Below are 19,323 nucleotides of genomic sequence, written 5' to 3' on the forward strand. Positions count from 1 at the left end.
TGAGCTTTCTTTAAGAGTGTGCTCTATTTTCTTCTTCTTGGGATCATTAGAGTTATCTTGGATACTCTTCTTATTCAACACTCCAGGCCACATCCAAATATCAGCCTTTTCTAAATGCAAAAATCTCCCCAACTGGTTACTGATCGGATATCCAATCATTTCCAAATTTTTCAGATTTGGAGCAAAGATTTTTAATGACTTGCCGTGGAATGTAGATACATACATGTGTATATCTTCAAGTTTCTCACCAGAAATTTGAAAATGGCGAAGATTAGAATTGCCAGTATCAATACTAAATGATTTCAGAGATGCACTTTCAATGGTGATGTCCATTTCCCCATGAACATTTTGAAGATGTAATACTTGAATGCACTGGCATGACGATGAAATCCATTTGTAGAACCCCGGATCCAAAGTTACATGTGCCAACTTCAAGCATTGCAGATTAGACGAACAAGCTAATGGCGGTGTTTTGATAGTTACATAACCCTTGCTCACCGACAGAGTCCTCAAAGATCGACAAAGAAAGATGGAAGTTGGAAATTTAAAAGTCCCCTCGAAATATACTTTACTGATATCAATATAAAGCTCTTCAACTTTGCACCTTAAAGCAATTACTCAGCCACGGGAGGATTCGAATTCTCACATCGTCACAAACGCAAGGGTTTGCACAAAAGAGAGGACAATGCGACCAATGAATACGAAAATGAATTATTTTGTTATAGCCTCGAAGGCTCAAGAATCTGTCCACAGAATTGAAAAACCTTGACCACTCATTGCGTGTTGATGTATGTTCCGGCAATATAAAGTTCAGCCTCGGAGTTGACAGATAGAGTGCTCTGCAGGTTTTGGATAAACTGCCGAAACGAGCGAGGTCTTTAAATGTAAGCAAGGAAAGGATTTTATGAGCAACTCCCTCCGGAAGATTACTAATCCTGTCAACCGTACACTCTGTACGAACTTTTTGACGTTTAGGACTTCCAGTGGCCCTCAACTTACGCCGCTTCCTCATTGTGTGTCCTGGTTTGCAGGATAAGCAATTGAAAGAGAAATAGAGGATTATGGCACAGAAATAGAAACTAGATGAGTTCAAAAAACATGTTAGGGGTCAGATCAGCTCCCATCGTAATGTTCAAAACATCCAAACTAAAGACAAGTAGAACGGAGCTAGCATTGTTGTTGCCCGACGGATGTTGTCGGGCAAACTTCAGGCGACGAAAAGGTATTTGGCCCGATTTCCTCTAGAAAGGGTGTGTTTTTTTGTAGTGTGCTGTAACAGTACTAATAACATACATTAACAACAATGCATGTACTCGCAATAACACTAGCTACTAGCTAGTAACTTACAAAAAATTGGCAATTCAAACCCAAGACAAGCGTAGCACAAAAACACTTGACAACAATGATAATATGTTCAGTACAAATCACATGCATCCTCTCATTTGGAGATAATAAAGGATAAATAAGCCGCTCCAAAATAAGAAGGATAAGATAACGTTACTGCAAATTATTTACATCTGATTATCCGGAGAAATTCAACAATATAAATAGGAAAAGAAACTTCACCATGGATGCTATTCTGAAAATAGAGCAAACTTTTATTTAAATAATTGATATCATCTCATAAAAAATAAAATAAAAACTAATTAAGTGATAATGAATAAAACAAATGCAATTAAAAGTTCAAGTGAAAAAAAAAAAAAAAAAAAAAATTCAAACCTAAATTTGCACCAATTGAAGATTCACCAGAAATCAACGATAGAAGATCCAACAGAATTGAAGATTCAATAGAAATCAATGAAACAATACCTAAATGAATGTGGATGAATAAGTGTCAATGTCAAAATCAAAGAGCAAAAAATTGCATCTAATTGTTCATCAATTGATATAATTCACAAATCATTAGCTTATAATTCAATTAATAATAACAAAAAACAAATAGATCTGTCACGTCCCGTTCCACATAGTAAGATTTGTTTGCTTTGAGCCAAGCTAGCATGGATCAATTTTTAGGCCTTCAAACTCAAAATCCGTCTTACTATGGAGATGCATTTTTGTACATACAAGACATTTCACCTTTTATTACCCTGAAGGTGTGAGATCTAGAGCATCTCGTAGTCTACTAGCGTCTTCGCACTTGTCCACACAGAGTCACTACAAGATTTGCCTTGGATCTGATTAGACTATGAAGGAGAGGAGAAATAGAAGAAAAGGCGTGAAAACTAAGAGAAAATGAAGAGAACACAAGCACTCAGAAAGGAAAGAGAGAGCGGAAGAGGGAGAGATGGACACGTCAAAACAATACAGGTGACAGAGAGGATATGTCAAAACACTACAGGCGAGAGAGAGGACACGTCAAAACACTACATGCGAGAGAGGTGACACGTGAAAACACAATAGGCGAGAAAGGTGACACGTGAAAATACAATAGGCGAGGGAGGAGACACGTAAAAATGTTATAGTTTCAAAATATCTATCTTTCATTTATATATTTAAAGTGGTGATTCTAACATCTCCGTTTTCTCTTTCTACATTCAATTTTTTTCAATTCCTATATATAACCTAAAACTACAAAAAAAACATATATAGAGAAGTGCATGTAGAGAAAAGTGGAGTGCAAAAATCAGTATCCTAATTAAACCTCAAATAGAAAATAGTTTCAGCACAATCTTATTTTATTTTAGACTTAGTCCAACCATTTCTACAGGATTAGATTATAATCAGCCCAAACAAAAGAGAGAAGCCACATTCTCTCTCTCTCTCTCTCTCTCTCTCTCTCTCTCTCTCTCTCTCAACTTACGAATCAACAAGGAGAAATTTGTTTTCTTCGTATCATCTGCCTTTCTTTCTTACATCTTTCATATATATCTTCTTCCATGGCTGACTAGTGAATGCTATCTAACTAGAAGGTGGCGGATTTTAAGAAGACGGTGGAAATCTTAAGCAGGAGGTGGATGAGCTAGGGGTGTTGTGGGGAGTCTATGGCTGTAAGTGGCAGTCCATGGTGGTTTTAGATTGCTCTGGAAGCAGTCTATATAGCTGAGTAATCTAAAGTTATGAAGCAGGTGGTGGAAATTAAGTCTAATTTTAGATTCCAATCATGACATTTCCCTACAAATAGATGAAGTTTGAATAGGAATTTTCATAGCAAAGTTCCTTCAGTTTACTTCAGAAATAGAGAGAAAAACAGCGAGAGCTCTGAAGAGAAGGAAAGAGGGTTGAGTTTGAGAGGAAGGCTTAAGGGTAAGAATTTCAATTTTGGGTGTCTTGATTCATTCTTTTCAATTCGATTTATCATGTTTGCTTCTCTATTTTGATCTGCAAACAAACCTTTTCAGTATCTATTTGATTTTCTTACGATCCTATTTGATGCTCCGGAAAATCAAAAGAATTTAAGTTGCCAAGTGTTCATAATTTTCTTGGTGCAGATTTCAGAACTTCAGTTTCGTAGTCCCTTCTTTCATCCACATTTTCTTTCATTACGAAGTTTGTTTTCCAAATCATTTTTTAGTAGGATTGAAGAGGGATTCATAAGTTTTTAATCAAGTATTTCTAAAGTCCCACATCGGTGGTGGGAAAGGAAATCAAGGGGTTTAAATATGTTTACCCCATTCTAAATTAATGTAAAGATTTTTTATGATAAAATTTTACACCTGACGGATTGGGTAAGTGATGAAGTTTGGAATAGTATTGATACCATTAGAGTGGGGAGGGCTCGGCGATCCAAAAATCCAACATTGTATCAAAGTTCACAGTTGCGGGCCTGACAACGAGCTTGACATCACCCGGAAGGAAACAAGTTTGAGCTCTTAATATAAAGACAATCACTGAGTTCCAATTAAAAACAAATGGGCTCAACGTGAGCCAACAACAAATTTGAGCTCTTAATATAGAGACGACCGTTGAGTTCCAATTGAAAACAAGTGGGCCCAACGTGAGTTGATCTCTGATTTTCAATTACCGATGTGGGAAAGGAAACCAAAGGATTTAAATATGTTTTACCTCACTTTAATTAATACCGAGCTTTTTTATGGTAAAAACTCACACCTGACAAATTAGGCAGGTGGTAAAGTTGGAGACAGTCTGGGTGTCATTAGAGTAGAACGGGCCCGACGATCCAAAAATCGAATAGTATTTATGCGAGATTTTCATCTAGATTTGACGGGTCAAAATCATGTTCAAAATGGTGCTTTTAACCCGTGTAAAACCCTGGTGCAGTTTTTCTACACGTACTTGCTGTTCTGGAATGAAATTTTTTTTGTGCAGTTTGCAACCGAGAGATGGAAAGTGATATTTTTGAATTGATTATGCTACGAAGGTTAGTACATGAATATAGGAGAAAATAAGTCAAACAATTACAATATACACACCTATAAACTGAAATTTTAGTAAATTAGTAAAAGTATCACCACAACCGTAAGCTTTATACAAAAACACTTGAAACAGAAAGGGAAAATGCTACGAAAACCATATTATTAGTCCGTGAGCTCACTATTAGTGTGCGAAATTCCTTTTCTGAACTTCTCCATTGATAAGTCAGAATTCTCGGACTTCAAAGAAAACTTTGGCATTCGAACTCTTGGCGCTGGTTGTTAACTTATTGAGAGACGACTTTGCACACTGGGGTGAATGAACAATAACCATTCTCTTCAGGTTCTCAGCATCCTCGAGGATAAACGTTAAAAAGTTGATCAAGTTAGACCCGCGGGAGTCCTTGCAGATCTCTACAGTCACCTCTTCAAGCTGAGAAATGAAAGGAAGGTTTCGGGATTCCCAGTATGCCGTACCGAATTTTGAACACTGAAAAGCAATAAGCATATCAATTGCAAATTTCCAAAAGATACGGTGAGAGTAATAATTTGCCAAGATCAAGATTCAGGACTTAAAGATAACAATCAGATTCCAAAACTAATGAACTGAAAAATGTACTTCGAGAGGGGGAAAACGCAAACTTTTACTTACAGCAGCCTTCAACAGGTAATATTCTACTTGGTCGGTCTTGATGTACAAAGTACTCAAGTTACGCATACCCCTGAAAAGCAAGACCACTCTAGGTACTAACTCATTGCTAAAGTTGCCAAGATCAAGTTGCAAATGTGAAACATCGTCGAAGGGCGCAGGCAAGAGACCTCCTTCGAACAGATTCTGCAATAATTTTGAGGAACAAGTAAAAAAATTTTTTGTGCAGTGTGTGACCAAAATAAAGCAGAATAGACGTTAATTGGACAAAGCTAAACGATATGTTGTTCTCAATTTACCTCGATCATCTCTGCGTGTAGTACAAGAGCTTTAACCCTGCGTATATTACAAAGAAACTCATAAACTGTGTCAATGTCCTCTTCTTCGAAAAACAAATTAATCCTCGCCTTTTCCAGACACAATAATCCCCCCAGCTGGGGCTTGAGTTCATACATATGCCCAATCCACTCCAAATATTTAAGATTGGGAGCCGTTAAATTTAATGATCTGCATCGTCTAGTACTCCACCATATACGTATATCTTCAAGGTTCTTCCCAGAGATTGTAAGATTATGAAGTTCGTGAGCACCTTCAATAGTAAATGATTTCAAAGACGAGCTTTCAATGGTGATATCTCTAAGTTTCCCGCCGTGATATGATAGGCGTAGCTCCTTAATGCATTTGCAGGACGACGAGATCCATTTGAAAAACCCCTCATCTATATTCGCATGACGTAAATCCATATTCAGGTATTCCAAACAAGAGAAAGATGGTATGGGCACTTTGATGATTACTGAGTACCACATGCTCACCGAAAGTGACCTCAAAGAGCTAGACACAAAGACGGAAGATGGAAGTACAAAGGGTGTCACATCATCGATATCGATCTCAAGATGAAGAACTTCAACTTTACACCTTAATGCGCACTCGATCCACGATATCATTCTAGCTTTCTCATTATGATCACAAAAGCAAGGTGTTTCACTATGGCGAGAGAGACTCGACCAACATATACGTAATTTGTCTATCTTATTATCCTCGCGAAGATCGAAGAACCTATGCAAAGAATCCAACAACCTTAACCGTTTATCACAAGATCCGGTATTGGTATGCGAAAACTTATCGAAACCTAATGACGGAGTTGACAGAGAAAGTTCTCTACATCTTTTGGACACACAGCTGAAACGAGCAAGGTCGGTTATAGTAACAAAGGAAAGAATGTGATGAGCAACTCCCTCGGTAAGACTACTGAATCTGTCCACCTTCCTTTTACGAGCCATTAAGCTGTCTTCGCTTTTCAGAACTCCAATAAAATTGATAAATACTAGACAGAAACTAGGAACTGCAACTTAAAACATGCTAATATTGGTCATCTCCACAACTGAAATTGTTCCAAAACATGAAAAACCGTAAATTTAATATGTATTTCTTCCAAAAAACTAAAAACTAACCCTAAACCATGGATGATGATAAAGATTAAAGACTTAACATACCATCATCAACTCTACTACTTAACTAGGATTTTTGGTATTCGAAAATTAAAAATTAAATTATTATTGGAGAGAACTCAGAGAAGTATTACCTCCAAAAGAAATTGGTGGAACAGGAGGACGCAAAACTGATTTCAGCTTCCTTCCACGAGCGCCCTTTAGCAGTTTCAGTTTCTGGAAATCGATAACAGAGGTTTTCTTTCGCGCTCGATTTGTTTAAGCATGAAGAGCGGTAGCGGTGGTGCGCTAGAGTCAATCAACAGCTCATTTGCTTTTCCACTTGTTTGTTTCCAGATATGACGCGTGGCTTTTATGCAAAAGAAAAACGCATTTCAAGCTTAAACTATTTTTCAGTAACATGGAAGTAGAAAAAGAAAACACTAAGAAACAACTAATCTAGCTGTAGCAACTCCAGAGCAGTTATCCGAGAGAGTTTGAACTAAACAGGGGAGGCTCCACAAGCTTTTGAAACTCCATCTCGCTATTTAAACTTAATTTGGCTAACCCATCAGCTGCAAAATTACGCTCTCTATAAACATGTTGCGCATTACAACTCCAATTCTCTATGATCAAACTTCTGCACTCCGAGATAAGATCATAGAGCGGATGATTAATAAGGCTAGATAAACCATGGATGAGAGAGACCACCACAGCAGAATACTAGAAACACAAAACATTACAATCAAGTACAAAATACATACAGCAGTAATACAGTTTAGAAACACAACACATTACAATCAAGTACAAAATACATACAGTAGTAATACAATTTTTCAGTATACTAGAAACACAATGTGTATAATAAATGTCATAATATAAGTGGTTGAATTTTTTTTTTTTAAAGTATGCAATAACCCAGTAGACCTAAAAAAATAAAAACAATAAATGTACTAGTATGTTTAGTACAAGTGCTCTCATTTGAAAATAAGAAGCTTTTAAGAAAGAGTAAACCTTTTTTTTTTTTTTTTGTCAAATAAGAAAGAGTAAACTTGATACAAGCAATTTTGTACGTAATTATTAGGTATAGTTTAATTTTACTTGATTATTGGGTTAGATCCGTTGATTCATTGTTTACATCATCTTATTTTTATTATTGGGAATATCTTACACATCTTTTTCAATTCCGAATGTCAAGAATGACATTTTTGTAGTGTTAACAATAACTCACAATTTATATATTTATATATATATATATATATTTATATATATATATATATATATGTTAATATTTGTGTTTTTTTATTTGTTTTATATATAAACGCTTTTGGTACTATACAATTCTTATTAAATTGCTTAATCTAAAAGCAAATCTTTAGTTTTTAGGATAATACCATACTTTGCATCACCTACGAGGAAATGCACATTTCACCCCCTTGTGAATAAGGCAAGGTATGTTCATCGTTCAAATTTCATAACAATGTTCATTTTCTTAAACCTTTAGTTAAAGATTATTTCTACAATAACCACTGAATCGGAGATCTTTAATTTCAATCAGCTTAAGAAGATTCATGGTGTATTTAATCCAAGTGAGATGTAGACCGGTTCGGTGAATGATGAACCTCAATGCCCAGAAAATAGTGTAGGCTAGGGAACCAAGATCTTTAATTCCAAATTCGCTACCAGGTACTTCAAATCAATAAAGGATGCCGTAAGGAGAGGAGAGTGAGTACAATATCATCAACATTTAACTAAGAAAAGGACTAAGAAAACAGTACAGGTTGCAACGAAATATAAAAGAAAAATAATCAAGTCTTATGGTTCAGCAACAGATTCAATTGTTTCTATTTTCTTCCCTTCATCCATTGGTGTTGTGTTTGACGTTTCGGTTTTGGTGGTGATCTGATGCTCACTTTCTTCGTTAAATCTATCCACGCTGTGCAGAAAGATTCCTATAAACCATATTAGAGCTGCTGGAAAGAAAATAGATGTTAGAATAAGAGCGGTCGCCCTCCAGTTGTTAATGGCATCCTGGAGAACTCCGACAAGAGGCGCGGAAGGTACATCCCCGAAAAGGTGAATTGCAACTGTAGAAATCGCCATAGATAGTGGCCTCATGCTAGGTTTAACACAATGGAGACAAACGTAGTTTACAGGACCCTGAGTTGCAAAGACGAGTAGTTGGCCGATTGCAAAAAGAGCCAGGAAAGCATAAAAATTCTTCATCCAGAAGGCACCTAAGCAAAAGGCACCCCCAATTAACGTTACCGATGAAAGAAGCTTGAAAGCATTAGAGATAGTGCCAGTCATATAATCCAGAAGAAAGCCTCCTCCTAGTGTGCCCAATATCCCGCACGCAATTGTGACACCTCCAAATATCATATCTGCATTACTCATATGATATATGTTATAACCAGCCTTAGGCCCCCAATATGAGTATGCACCTATGACAAAGTTGTATGCTATGTAACCTAGAACATTCACAACATAAACCTTATCCCCCAAAAGCACCTTCATATCTTTCATAAACCTTGAAATTGGATTCACTTTTGAATTGGAAGGCTTTTGTATGGTAGAATCTCTGACGTCTTCCTTCATCGAAATATCTGAACCTTGAACTTCTTCAATAGCAGTTTCCACGGCTATCGGTGCTTTTTTTGATTCAGGATGAGAAAAACCTTTCATCTGCAAAGGCTTCATAACAAACCCTAGAATAGCAAATGGAAGCATAAGGATTGCCTCCCCAACAAATGCATAGCGCCACTTGGTGCGACTTCCAACCACCCCACCATAAACATAGCCAAGTGCATATCCACTTGATATGCACATGTAGAATATAGAAAGCCATGCAGTTTTCTGAGTAGCTGGGGCATTGTCGTCGATGAATGGAGCTGCAAGACTAATAAACGAAGCCTCGCCAACACCGACTAGCATGCGGAAAACAGCAATTGACCAGAAGCCGAATGAACAACCACAACCAAGTGTAGCAAAGGTCCAAACTGATAATCCAACTCCAATGAGCCTAAATGGATTTACACTCTTTGCTAATGATGCAAATATAGGAGAAGCAATAAGAAGTCCAGCCATAAAAGCTGATGACAAAACCCCATCTTGAAAGTTGTTCAAGTTAAATTCCCCTTGTATCCCGGTACCAGGCGTGCATACACCACTTTCTGTGCAAGTTTTGCGGCTCCCATTGACACCATTGCTTGCTATTGTTCCTCGGTCCACATAGTTTAACAAGTTAATCAAGCAAAAGATAACGAGTAGCCTCTTGGGCGTGAACCATGAAGGAGCTGCCGGAGCTGCGGTTGAAGCAATAATCATGGATGTCTCCGCCGGGGACGGGGGCTTGGCTTCTTCAGAAGCCTTTGCTTCCTTTTGAGCCATAGAAGTAGAGTCAGAATATACTTTTACTATTGAACTGAACGTAGTAATCCCTTTATATATACATCACTAGCTTTGGACTACAGGGAGGGATTAGGATTCCTAAATTAGGTTAAATTACAATTCTTGTGGAATAAGGAATTCTAACTAGGGTTTACTTCTCTCAAATGATGTCTTCTTGTTAACTGGAAGATATTAAGATCAACCACTTCAACCATTTCTTAGTGGCCAACCAAGAATATGCCTTTGCTTACTGAAAGAATGCTACTGGATTCACATAAGAATTCTCATCGAACCGGGTTAACCAAAAATTAATATGCCTTTGATTCATTGTGCCAACAAATTATTCCATACCTAATTCGTGAAAATTATTATTATTATTTTCATTTCAAACTTTAAACTAAAATAGAAAGTTGTAGTTGAAAATCAGAGTGACGAAGAACAACAAAAAAATAAACCGAAGAACGAATCTACCACAAATTAATAATAAAAAATGCTACTCTTACAATTTATTTGTACCATAATTTGTACCATCTCTTTAATAGAAATGAGATTCACATGAGTTGGCAGACCCTATCTTTATTAGAGAGACGATGCAAATGATGGTACAACTAGGTAGTAAGTGTAACATTACTCATTAATAGTATATTAACTGAAGAAGATTGTCACGACGACTACATAACCCAAGAGACTACATTGTTAATGACGACGGTGACTTGTATAGCAAAAGTGATAGAAAAGACTTCTAATAATAATCCACGACGACTACATAACCTAAAAGACTACATTGTGAATTACTTATTTTTCAAACTAAATTACAAGATATATTTATAGCGACATAAACTTAAGAAAACCTAATGCGCAAATACCAAAACTACCCCACTACAAACGACGTAAACTTAAGAAAACCTAATGCGCAAATACCAAAACTACCCTACTACAAATCAAATCAAATCTCTAATTAATTTCTTGAATAAACTAATAAATTTCAACAGTTGCTGCTCGTCCACTTCAATTTATATTTTACTTTGCACTATTTCACTGTTTGCCTTCCTCACTAGTAAGAGAGAGTGGAGATTAAGATATATTGATGAGAACAAGAATACAAGGGTAGTCAGTGAAAAAATTTTGAGGTTTCTTCTTAAAATCATTGATATTATGTGGTAGTCCAACTTCTTATAAGTTTATGCAAGATATCTTCTCCCATCAATATGAGATTCATTCTCACCTCAGGTGTAGCGAATTTTCAAGCCTAACACGTGAATAACACAAATGAAGTAAGTATTAAGCAACTATTTCTCAACAAAATTTAACATCTGACCCAGGAAAATTGAAAATACAACAAAATCCAACAAATCTTGGTGGTTACTCATCACACCACTTATGTCCTCTCACTAAACAATCAGATCGAAGGGGGAAAAATATGGAATTATAACAAAGCAGGGAAATTGCTAACAAAGATATCACATACAAAAAATTTACGCGTGTTTCTTCCTAACACGAAGACGACGACGACGACTCGAGATTATATGGCTACAGTACATCTCCTTTGATTATTCCGTCCTATGATGATGAAGTACCGAATCGTCCAAAAATCTGTGCATGGAAACCACCCATTCTTCAACTCGAACATCCACGAATCTAGAGCAAGAGACGCTCCCATGGCTGAATTCAAAATAATGCTCCATCACTATTTTTTCCAGGTAAATAATGCTCAACCAGTCTACAGATGAGGCATCTAATCGGCTTAGTAAACATCCTGCCAGATTGCGGTGAGCGGTGAAAATCTTAGAGCACAAGCATTTCGAATCTGGCTATCTCAGTGTGAAGCAACATCTAATAAATGCCATAATTTCACAGCAGTCATTACCTCTACATTACGGATTTTGCTGGACTTGCCGGTGTACTTGTATTATCCAATCAACATAACCATTGCTTCCACCCATCTGCTCCTCAACAAGATTGGCGAGTATAAGATGGCCTTCTCGGGGCTGCTCACCTTGTCTTACAAGATGACACAACTGGTAATATGACGGATCACTTTCTCTAAGTTTCTTTAGTATCCTCATTAGCTTCTTTGACATTTCATTATCGTGCTCACGAAGGGTAACCTGATCAGCCAAAACAATAAGAATACAGTAAACGAGAGTACTAAACAATGCCAGTTCAACAAGTTACAAGATAAAAAAAAATCAGAAAAAGAGGGGAAGAAGCAAAGAATTCTTGGGCCAACGTTAGAAACTTCAAGAAAGGTTTGGACTACAAAGATCTCTCCAACAATATCTAAACCAAAGGCTGATCACAGAATAAGAATCCAATACAGGTCTTACGTAAAACCATAGAGCTAGTACTGGGTCATCCAAATGATAAAAGAAAAGAATGTGATCTACTAAAGTCATATAAACTACGGAAGGAAAAGAGGGGCATTCTCAAGGCTGTTTGGGAAACATTTTAGTCAGCGGTGCATAAGCCAGCCATATTGACAATTATATGTTTCTTATAACACTCTTCTCTAATAGGGAGCTCGGGTGCATTTGAATTCCAGCATAATGCAGCAGGGATGGAGATTAAGAAATTAAACTTCAGATATCTTATATAAAACATGCATTGAAATCACAAAACAAAGAATACGCAGAAAGTAATGATGAATGTTTAGACATGATACTTCTTTTGTTCTACTTTGTCTTTATGGGGCTTTATCATACCTTTGATAACTCTGCTGCAAAGTCAGGCCCAAGTAGATTCTTAGCTATATCAGGTGGAAGAACTCTACCAAACCATAGAACATAGCGAAACCCATCATCGAATATATAAAGGCCTCTGAAATCTAAGCTCTCAGCAAGTAATGGTAACCTATTCTCTATGATTTTGACGTCATCAGCTTCAGAAGATGCCTACAAATACAAGAAGCGGAAACAAATTTAACGATTGTGAAATGACATCACTCAAGTTTTAACTTTTAAGTAAATGGCATTATATTACCTTCAAAAGATACTCATCGAGCCGTATTAAACTAGGATATAGGAGCTTCAACAATTTTTTAACTGGTAAGGTCATCATTGTGTGCCCTGCCGCACAACGTTCATCAAGTGACACGTCTGCATACCCCCCACGAAGAGGTGCTGATTTACAAAGTGCCAATCCATACAAAGGCAAGAACTTCAGAGACTCTGAGTATATCATCTTCCCTCCTAAGCGGTGTTGTACAGCATAGAGATTTCGAAATTCTTTGAGGGCTTTGACAATTCTTAGCTGCAAAGAGTTCCGAGCATCTTCCAACTTATGGGACAAAGTTTTCTCAATTGCTGCAATTTGATTCAGAAAAATAAGAACCACTGATATTCAAAACATACCACATTACTAACATAGAGTTTCAGTTACCCATACTAACACAGAGTTTCAGTTACCCACCTAGCCTGGAAAGCAAGGTGACAATGGCACCAGTATCAGCCTGCCGATACATCTCAGACAGATCTGTAACCACTGGTACTGCTGCTGTATGTACTCTAATACGCCTCTCTCCGCAGGATGCAGTGTATCTTTAAACGTTAAGGACACTTCACCATCAATAACCTTACAAATATCATTACGAAATTTCCCCCAGCACAACTTAAACTAGAGAGTATGTGTGAATAATCAAAGTATAAAGAATGAAACAACTTTATTATGCAACTGAAAAGAAAACTTAGGAAAAAGAATATCAGAAGGAAATGATTTGTGAATAATCAAAAGAAAAACAAGCACCGCAATACCATACGGGATGTCTATCTGTAGATAAAACTTAAAATCGAACATTAAGCGGAAGGATACAGCAAGGCAACTTGGAAATATACTGTCTGAATAGTCAGTAGCGTCTCTTCAAGAGATAACTGCATCGCAAATGCTTTATCACAATCTACAGCAGGAAGTGCTAATAAATCTGTGGACCTTAGCATAAAGTTCCCATGATAAGACGTAAAGCGCACTCCTAGAAGTACAAACAAAAAAACATTAGCATATTTCCGAGCACAGGCAAAATAACATATTTATGTGAGCACAATGGGGTTGTTCCGGAGAATCATCAATGGCAGACCTTTTCCACATCTTATGCGCATCACTGCTTCCCAGGCAGTTTCCCTAGTAAGATCTCTTGCTAATTCATGTTTCAACTTATATCCGTGAATGGTAGATTGAAAATTTGGGTAATAATACACCTGACCCCCAGTATATTTTGCCAGAGTACCTACATTTGGAAGACCATAGCAGTTATACACTATACAACTTTTAGCTGTACAATAAATATAGTTCACGGGAGAGTATACAACACAATATTACACCCTGATATGGGTCTATTAATAGCTGCTGGAAACAAGAACTACAAACAAGATAATAAAAGTTTCAAATATATAAATTCAGATTCTTTCTTCAAAAATGTTCACTACAGGGAAGAAACACTACAATATTCTAGGAGAACAGTTAATGCAATAAATTGGAGAAAACCATTGCTAAAGCATATTTCCCCACAAGGGCAACAACTACAAAATTGGTGGATAATATAAGAGTTCCCAACGTATGAATGTAGAGAAGTATCATCAGAAGATCCTACTATCTGTCAACATCATCTTGACCTTTGGTTCTATGAAAGTGAAACAGAATATGATTAAACTATAAACATGTACCTAATGAAGCTATATCCGTGTACTTGTCACTGAAGGCATATACATCCACCCCTATCTGGAACTTGGTAAATTCTGCAGCCATCTGCTTGTAGAAAGGATCCTCTGGTAGTCTTAGTGGATGCTCTTTATCAGAGCCATAGACACGAAGATCATCTCCACGCAACTTCAAGCGACCAACACCAAGAGATGGCAGTGTATTTTGAAAAATTAACAATTTTCCCCCAAGGTTGCTCTGCAAAAGCACACGTGTGGACATAAGTTAATGCAAAGTAAATGAACGACCAGACTCTTGGAACTGCATAATGAACTACTTAATAGCCAATTACTCGAGGAATAAAAAACTTAACACACTGCTTTTATAATCGGTGATAAATTTTATCCAAATGTAAAATTCAAATTGCTATGTGTGAAAAAAGCTCACACACCATAAGCATAAGCGAGGCCTTAAGAGCTGGACCAAAAGCAGACTCCACATTCACGTTGTCTTGAAACATAGACGGCAAGCTATCTAGGAAGCTCTCCACTACGCTTCTTGATTCAGAGAGATTAACAAGAAGATCATCTGGCAATGGAATAAATACATCATCTAGATCTGAGACCACCATCATTTGAGGCTGAGTCAAAGAAGACTGCACATAAAACTCACAGGATCTCAGCACAAATGTTGGTAGTCGGAAAAAAAATAAGAAAAGAAAATAACAAATTATGTTAGCACTTAACAATGATAACAGAAAACACATACTTTCATGTTATAAAAATGTATTGTGCTGTCAAAAGTTGCAAACCCAATTTGTGTTCTGGGGAAGCCAGGAAGCTCATCCAAGCATGACTGGATAGTTTGGGCCACAACCTGCAAAGAGGTCATCAATAAATTTCAATAATTCCAACAGAGAGGCAAACGGACCTTTGGTAGTAGGTAATCAAAGATGTAATAAAAACAACTCAAATGAAAAGACATCCCAACCATCCATGAGACTAACACTATTAAAAGTCCTTACACGAACTATTTCATAAACAAGAGAAGTTCATCTCAGAAGAACCCATTCTATCAGTGCCATGTATGAGAAAATTCCCAAAGTTAGGCATCTGAGCCAGCCTACTTTATCTTTTTCACAAAATAAAACCAGACACAGCATACCAGATATGATATTGTTTATTAATAAATCGTCTTTCATCCTAATCTGAATCCAAGAGCCTCTGACACTATACTCTCCAGGGCAACCAAGAACAATATACACTAGCACTACTGGGTGATCAATAAACCATGCAAATACTCCCAAGGGTCTGTAGTTGTATATTAGCAATAAATCATAAACCAACAGGTTTCAGAATACAAGATTGAGTTTCTGTAAAAGCATTAGAAAAAGTATTTACCTCAATCATACCACTTCTGACAGCAGACATCGAAACGTCAATGAGGAAAAAATACAGTGGCGGCATAGGAGGCCGGACCATATATTCAGTTGGAGCAACAAATTCCACACTACCCTGTGTAAGCTCAGGTCGTTGATCCAAATCAATTCTTCTGCCAATGGCATCCAAATGAGCAAAGTAATCCCCAGGGACTGAACAAGAAAGTAAATACATTTTATCACTCAGTGCTTGACCAGAAATATTAAATAAGGTATATTTTCCCAGAATCAAACAACATCCCACTGCTCTGGTTAATTTTAGTAACCTAAAACAAGTACTATCTAGCAAGAAAACTTGATTGCATTCAGGTAAAACCAGGATTAACAATAAAGCAAAGCTGCTGTATATTCATCATGATATTAGAAACTTCGGTGCACTAGGGGAAATTACTGAGAGTTAGAAAATACAAAAAAAGTACTCTAGCATGACAGGTTGCAATTGTAGAAAATATCTGCGTTATGAAATAAAAAATGAAATAATAACTACAATTTTTTTTTTTTTTTTTTTTGGAGAACATAATAACTACATTTTGGACTATAAGGCAAGCAGCAATATTCCATACATATATTGCAGAATATATTACAGAAATCCTATTTGGGGAAGTATAACTAACAAACATGAATGTATAACTAACAAACATGAATAAAATATAAGGCAAACTCAGCTGCTTAATGCTGCCCAACATGAAGAAGCATGAAGTTGAACATAGGAAAATTTTGTGTCAACATTCTGTATCCTTCCATACATTGGTTTATAATAACAAGTTAAATTTATTCTCTTAGGGGAAAAGAGAAGAGCTAGTCCATTTACCATCATTAAGTAAAGCACAAATGTTGCAACGCCACTTTCTTCCAGCATCTGTAAATGTCACATAGGGGTTCACATACGTCCGACATCTTCTACAGCGAATAATCCCGGACGAACCAAAATTAACAATTGGAACTTCCTCCTAGATAGAGAACACAGAACAAGATAATTACAGCGAATCCAACTTCAATCAATTTTGATCATTTTGAATGTTTGAGTATAGATGCACTAACCCCATCAGGTGGTTCAGCAAGTGGACAAACAACTGCTCCCAAAGGTAAATGCCACCTTGAAGACAAAGACTGAGAACTTGGTATTGCACCAGTTGTAAGCCGTAGAAATCTAGGATTGCAATTCATGGGGTACATCTGAGCAAGTGATGTTGGCTCCACATCACCAGCCAAAGGCCTTGGCAAAGCTTTAGGGTCGAGTCCAGGTTCAATTGATCCGGGAACAGATCCAATAGATAGTGCGCTGAAGTCGTCTGTCAAGGCTTGGACGGCACCAACGGGAGGTCCAGAACCATGATGTTGCATGTGGTCCCTTGACATACCCAATGGAGCTGCACCTTGCGTAGGTGGAGCATAACCTCCTTGGTGAGCTGCAAAAGGAGAGGACACTGCTGGTGGAGCAGCTGCATAGCTTCCTTGATGAGTAAGAAATGGAGACTGAGCAGGTGGGGCTAGTGAATCTGCACTAGACTGCTTACGGGGAAATCCAGGAAGAGATGTCTGAGCATTTGGTAGGGAAGCTGGGAATGATGAATCTGATGGAGACTGAAAAGCATTCACACTTGGTGGTGCAGAATTAATGCTTTGAGGTGGAGGTCCCATTGGCACAGAAGGTATGTGCTGTTGTGGTCGTTGAAATGGTGTTTGACCAGGAGGAAGTTGAAACGGCATTTGGCCTACAGGTGGACCACGTGCAGTTGGTGCTTGCGCTGCTGGTGGATATTGTGGTGTTGGGAAACGGGAGTAAGGTCCAACACTCGGCGGGACACTTGAAGTTGGTGGAGGAGGCACAGATGGATCATGAAACCTACTTGGCAGTGTAGGCCTAAAAGGAGAGGCTTGTGGTCCAACTGCAGATCCAGATGATGAGAACGGCACATTAGTCTGTGGAGGAACTGATGGAGTAGGTCTGAAGTTAGAGGCATCTGGTCCAACCACAGGCCCAGACGATGAAAAAGGTGTCTGTTGCGTGACAGGTGGAGGAGGTCTAAAACCATATGCCTCCTGTCCACTCATGGGACCTGAAGATGAAAAAGGCATCATGTTTTGAGGAGGAGCCGCAAAAGGTGCAGTGGCAGGTCTTGCAGTAAAATTCGGACGACTAGGGTTTTCAGTCCCCATAACTTTGGTTACAAACACCTGCTAATTCAGTAGAAACAATGCTCTCATGACCTAGACCTGCTCCTACAGCCAAGAGAAGAGGTTTGAGTTATCATCCAAGAAGGACCAATATGTCACTACATCACAGCTTAGACACTCACAGTATTACAGTATGGAATCATACAAACACAAAGACACACATTTAAATTACTTTTTTTTTTTTTTCTGCATCAAACATAACAAAGAAACCGATGGAATAAGCAAATAATGTACTCGAAAATAGATCAAACCCTCTATGTCAACACTAAGCTCATCTAGTCTCACAAAATTAATAGAGCAGCCCGAGCAAGAATGTCAGATTAAATCCTTAATCTAGCATTTTTAATATTTGACTACACCCAAGCACCACTAGCAATTCATTTAAAATTCCAGTAGCAATCCTAAGCTAGACCAGTTAACAAGGTCAAAACTCACAAACCACCCAATCCTAACTCTTAACTCCTAAGGTTTACCTCTCACATGATCGAATCGTATACGGTGCACAATGGAACACGATATAACATTACTAATTAATTTATAACCAATTAAGGAACAAACATGGCTCAACAAGATGTGATTAATTAAGCATAATTTAGCACTAAAATAATAACTTCATGATTGCTGATACTAAAAACCATAATCCCACAACCCAAAAACTAATTACAACAAAGAGAGTGCATAATTTAGCATGCATACAGAAACAGAGTAACAGATCTTAATTGGAAAAAATCGAAAGAAAAGCACTACCCAAATCGCAAATTTGCAACATCTACATGGATCAAGAAAACCCAGACGAAAATTAGAGCCAAATTCGTGAGCCCGATGGAAATCGAATGCAAAACCCAATGAAAAAACAGACCCGACTGAGATTGGGAGTTGAATTTTGGAAATTTTTTTAGACCAAAAGCAGGGAAAAGTGAATTATATTGGACGAACCGAGATGAAGGACTGGTTGTTGGGTTGATTTAATCGCAGAGCGGCAAATCGAGATTCAGAGAGAGGGAGAGAGAGAGAGAGAGAGGAAGAAGCTTACCTTTGCTTCCGCCGGAGGAGAGAGAGTCTAGAGAGAGAATGAAATATGAGCAAGATGAGAGAGACTATTACTGGGCTAATCATTTTTCATCGACTTCTACGATGTCGTTTTGTTCTTGTATGATTAGGCCCAATAAACGTTCGGATTTAGAACCCAAAACTCGTTGCGTCGGGTCAGTCTATCATTCTATTTTCATTTTTCAATATTTTCAATTCTAAAGTCGTTAATAGTTTTTTTTATTTTTACCTTTTTAAATTTTTATTTAAGAT

General features: G+C 37.5%; 3 protein-coding genes and 1 pseudogene across 6 annotated transcripts; all 4 read right to left on the reverse strand.

Moving 5' to 3' along the window:
* Nucleotides 1-100: 100 nt before the first annotated feature.
* On the reverse strand, nucleotides 101-1,012 carry LOC137745518 (putative F-box/FBD/LRR-repeat protein At4g03220; annotated as a pseudogene).
* A 3,524-nt stretch (nucleotides 1,013-4,536) lies between these two features.
* LOC137745519 (F-box/LRR-repeat protein At3g58900-like) lies at nucleotides 4,537-6,239 on the reverse strand. The gene is made up of 3 exons (XM_068485481.1): nucleotides 5,259-6,239; nucleotides 4,963-5,145; nucleotides 4,537-4,800 (listed from the first exon to the last, which is right to left on the reverse strand). Exons 1-3 carry the CDS (start codon nucleotides 6,237-6,239, stop codon nucleotides 4,537-4,539), a joined length of 1,428 nt encoding a protein of 475 aa, XP_068341582.1.
* Nucleotides 6,240-8,201: 1,962 nt separating this feature from the next.
* On the reverse strand, nucleotides 8,202-9,776 carry LOC137744172 (probable sphingolipid transporter spinster homolog 2). Its single transcript, XM_068484039.1, has one exon. It carries the CDS (start codon nucleotides 9,774-9,776, stop codon nucleotides 8,202-8,204), a length of 1,575 nt encoding a protein of 524 aa, XP_068340140.1.
* A 1,270-nt stretch (nucleotides 9,777-11,046) lies between these two features.
* Nucleotides 11,047-19,125, reverse strand: LOC137745056 (protein transport protein SEC24 A-like). Of its 4 annotated transcripts, none has more exons than XM_068484918.1 (14): nucleotides 19,055-19,125; nucleotides 16,885-18,066; nucleotides 16,655-16,793; nucleotides 15,806-15,996; nucleotides 15,174-15,281; nucleotides 14,857-15,060; nucleotides 14,432-14,663; nucleotides 13,846-13,995; nucleotides 13,584-13,740; nucleotides 13,185-13,312; nucleotides 12,756-13,078; nucleotides 12,479-12,667; nucleotides 11,644-11,884; nucleotides 11,047-11,532 (listed from the first exon to the last, which is right to left on the reverse strand). In XM_068484918.1, the coding sequence occupies exons 2-13, from the start codon at nucleotides 18,001-18,003 to the stop codon at nucleotides 11,651-11,653; spliced, it is 3,174 nt and encodes a 1,057-aa protein (XP_068341019.1). In that variant the 5' UTR covers nucleotides 18,004-18,066; nucleotides 19,055-19,125; the 3' UTR covers nucleotides 11,047-11,532; nucleotides 11,644-11,650. The 4 variants fall into 4 exon arrangements, with proteins under 4 accessions (XP_068341019.1, XP_068341021.1, XP_068341022.1 ...); XM_068484920.1 differs by having other exon boundaries at nucleotides 16,885-18,060; nucleotides 19,055-19,124; XM_068484921.1 differs by lacking the exon at nucleotides 19,055-19,125 and adding an exon at nucleotides 18,769-19,006 and having other exon boundaries at nucleotides 16,885-18,060.
* Nucleotides 19,126-19,323: the final 198 nt, after the last annotated feature.

Source organism: Pyrus communis, chromosome 9 (assembly GCF_963583255.1).
Source record: "Pyrus communis chromosome 9, drPyrComm1.1, whole genome shotgun sequence".
Lineage (NCBI taxonomy): Eukaryota > Viridiplantae > Streptophyta > Magnoliopsida > Rosales > Rosaceae > Pyrus > Pyrus communis.

Excerpts from the sequence above, each read along its gene's own strand:
- LOC137745519 (XM_068485481.1), bottom strand. The coding sequence starts at position 6,239 with ATGGCTCGTAAAAGGAAGGTGGACAGATTCAGTAGTCTTACCGAGGGA. Across the intron at positions 5,146-5,258 it reads TACACGCAGAGATGATCGAG|AATCTGTTCGAAGGAGGTCT; the intron begins GTAAATTGAGAA and ends AAATTATTGCAG. Across the intron at positions 4,801-4,962 it reads ATTACCTGTTGAAGGCTGCT|TGTTCAAAATTCGGTACGGC; the intron begins GTAAGTAAAAGT and ends ATTGCTTTTCAG.
- LOC137744172 (XM_068484039.1), bottom strand. The coding sequence starts at position 9,776 with ATGGCTCAAAAGGAAGCAAAGGCTTCTGAAGAAGCCAAGCCCCCGTCC.
- LOC137745056 (XM_068484918.1), bottom strand. The coding sequence starts at position 18,003 with ATGGGGACTGAAAACCCTAGTCGTCCGAATTTTACTGCAAGACCTGCC. Across the intron at positions 13,313-13,583 it reads TATTTCCAAGTTGCCTTGCT|ATACACTGCATCCTGCGGAG; the intron begins GTATCCTTCCGC and ends TAACGTTTAAAG. Across the intron at positions 11,885-12,478 it reads TTGCAGCAGAGTTATCAAAG|GTTACCCTTCGTGAGCACGA; the intron begins GTATGATAAAGC and ends TTGGCTGATCAG.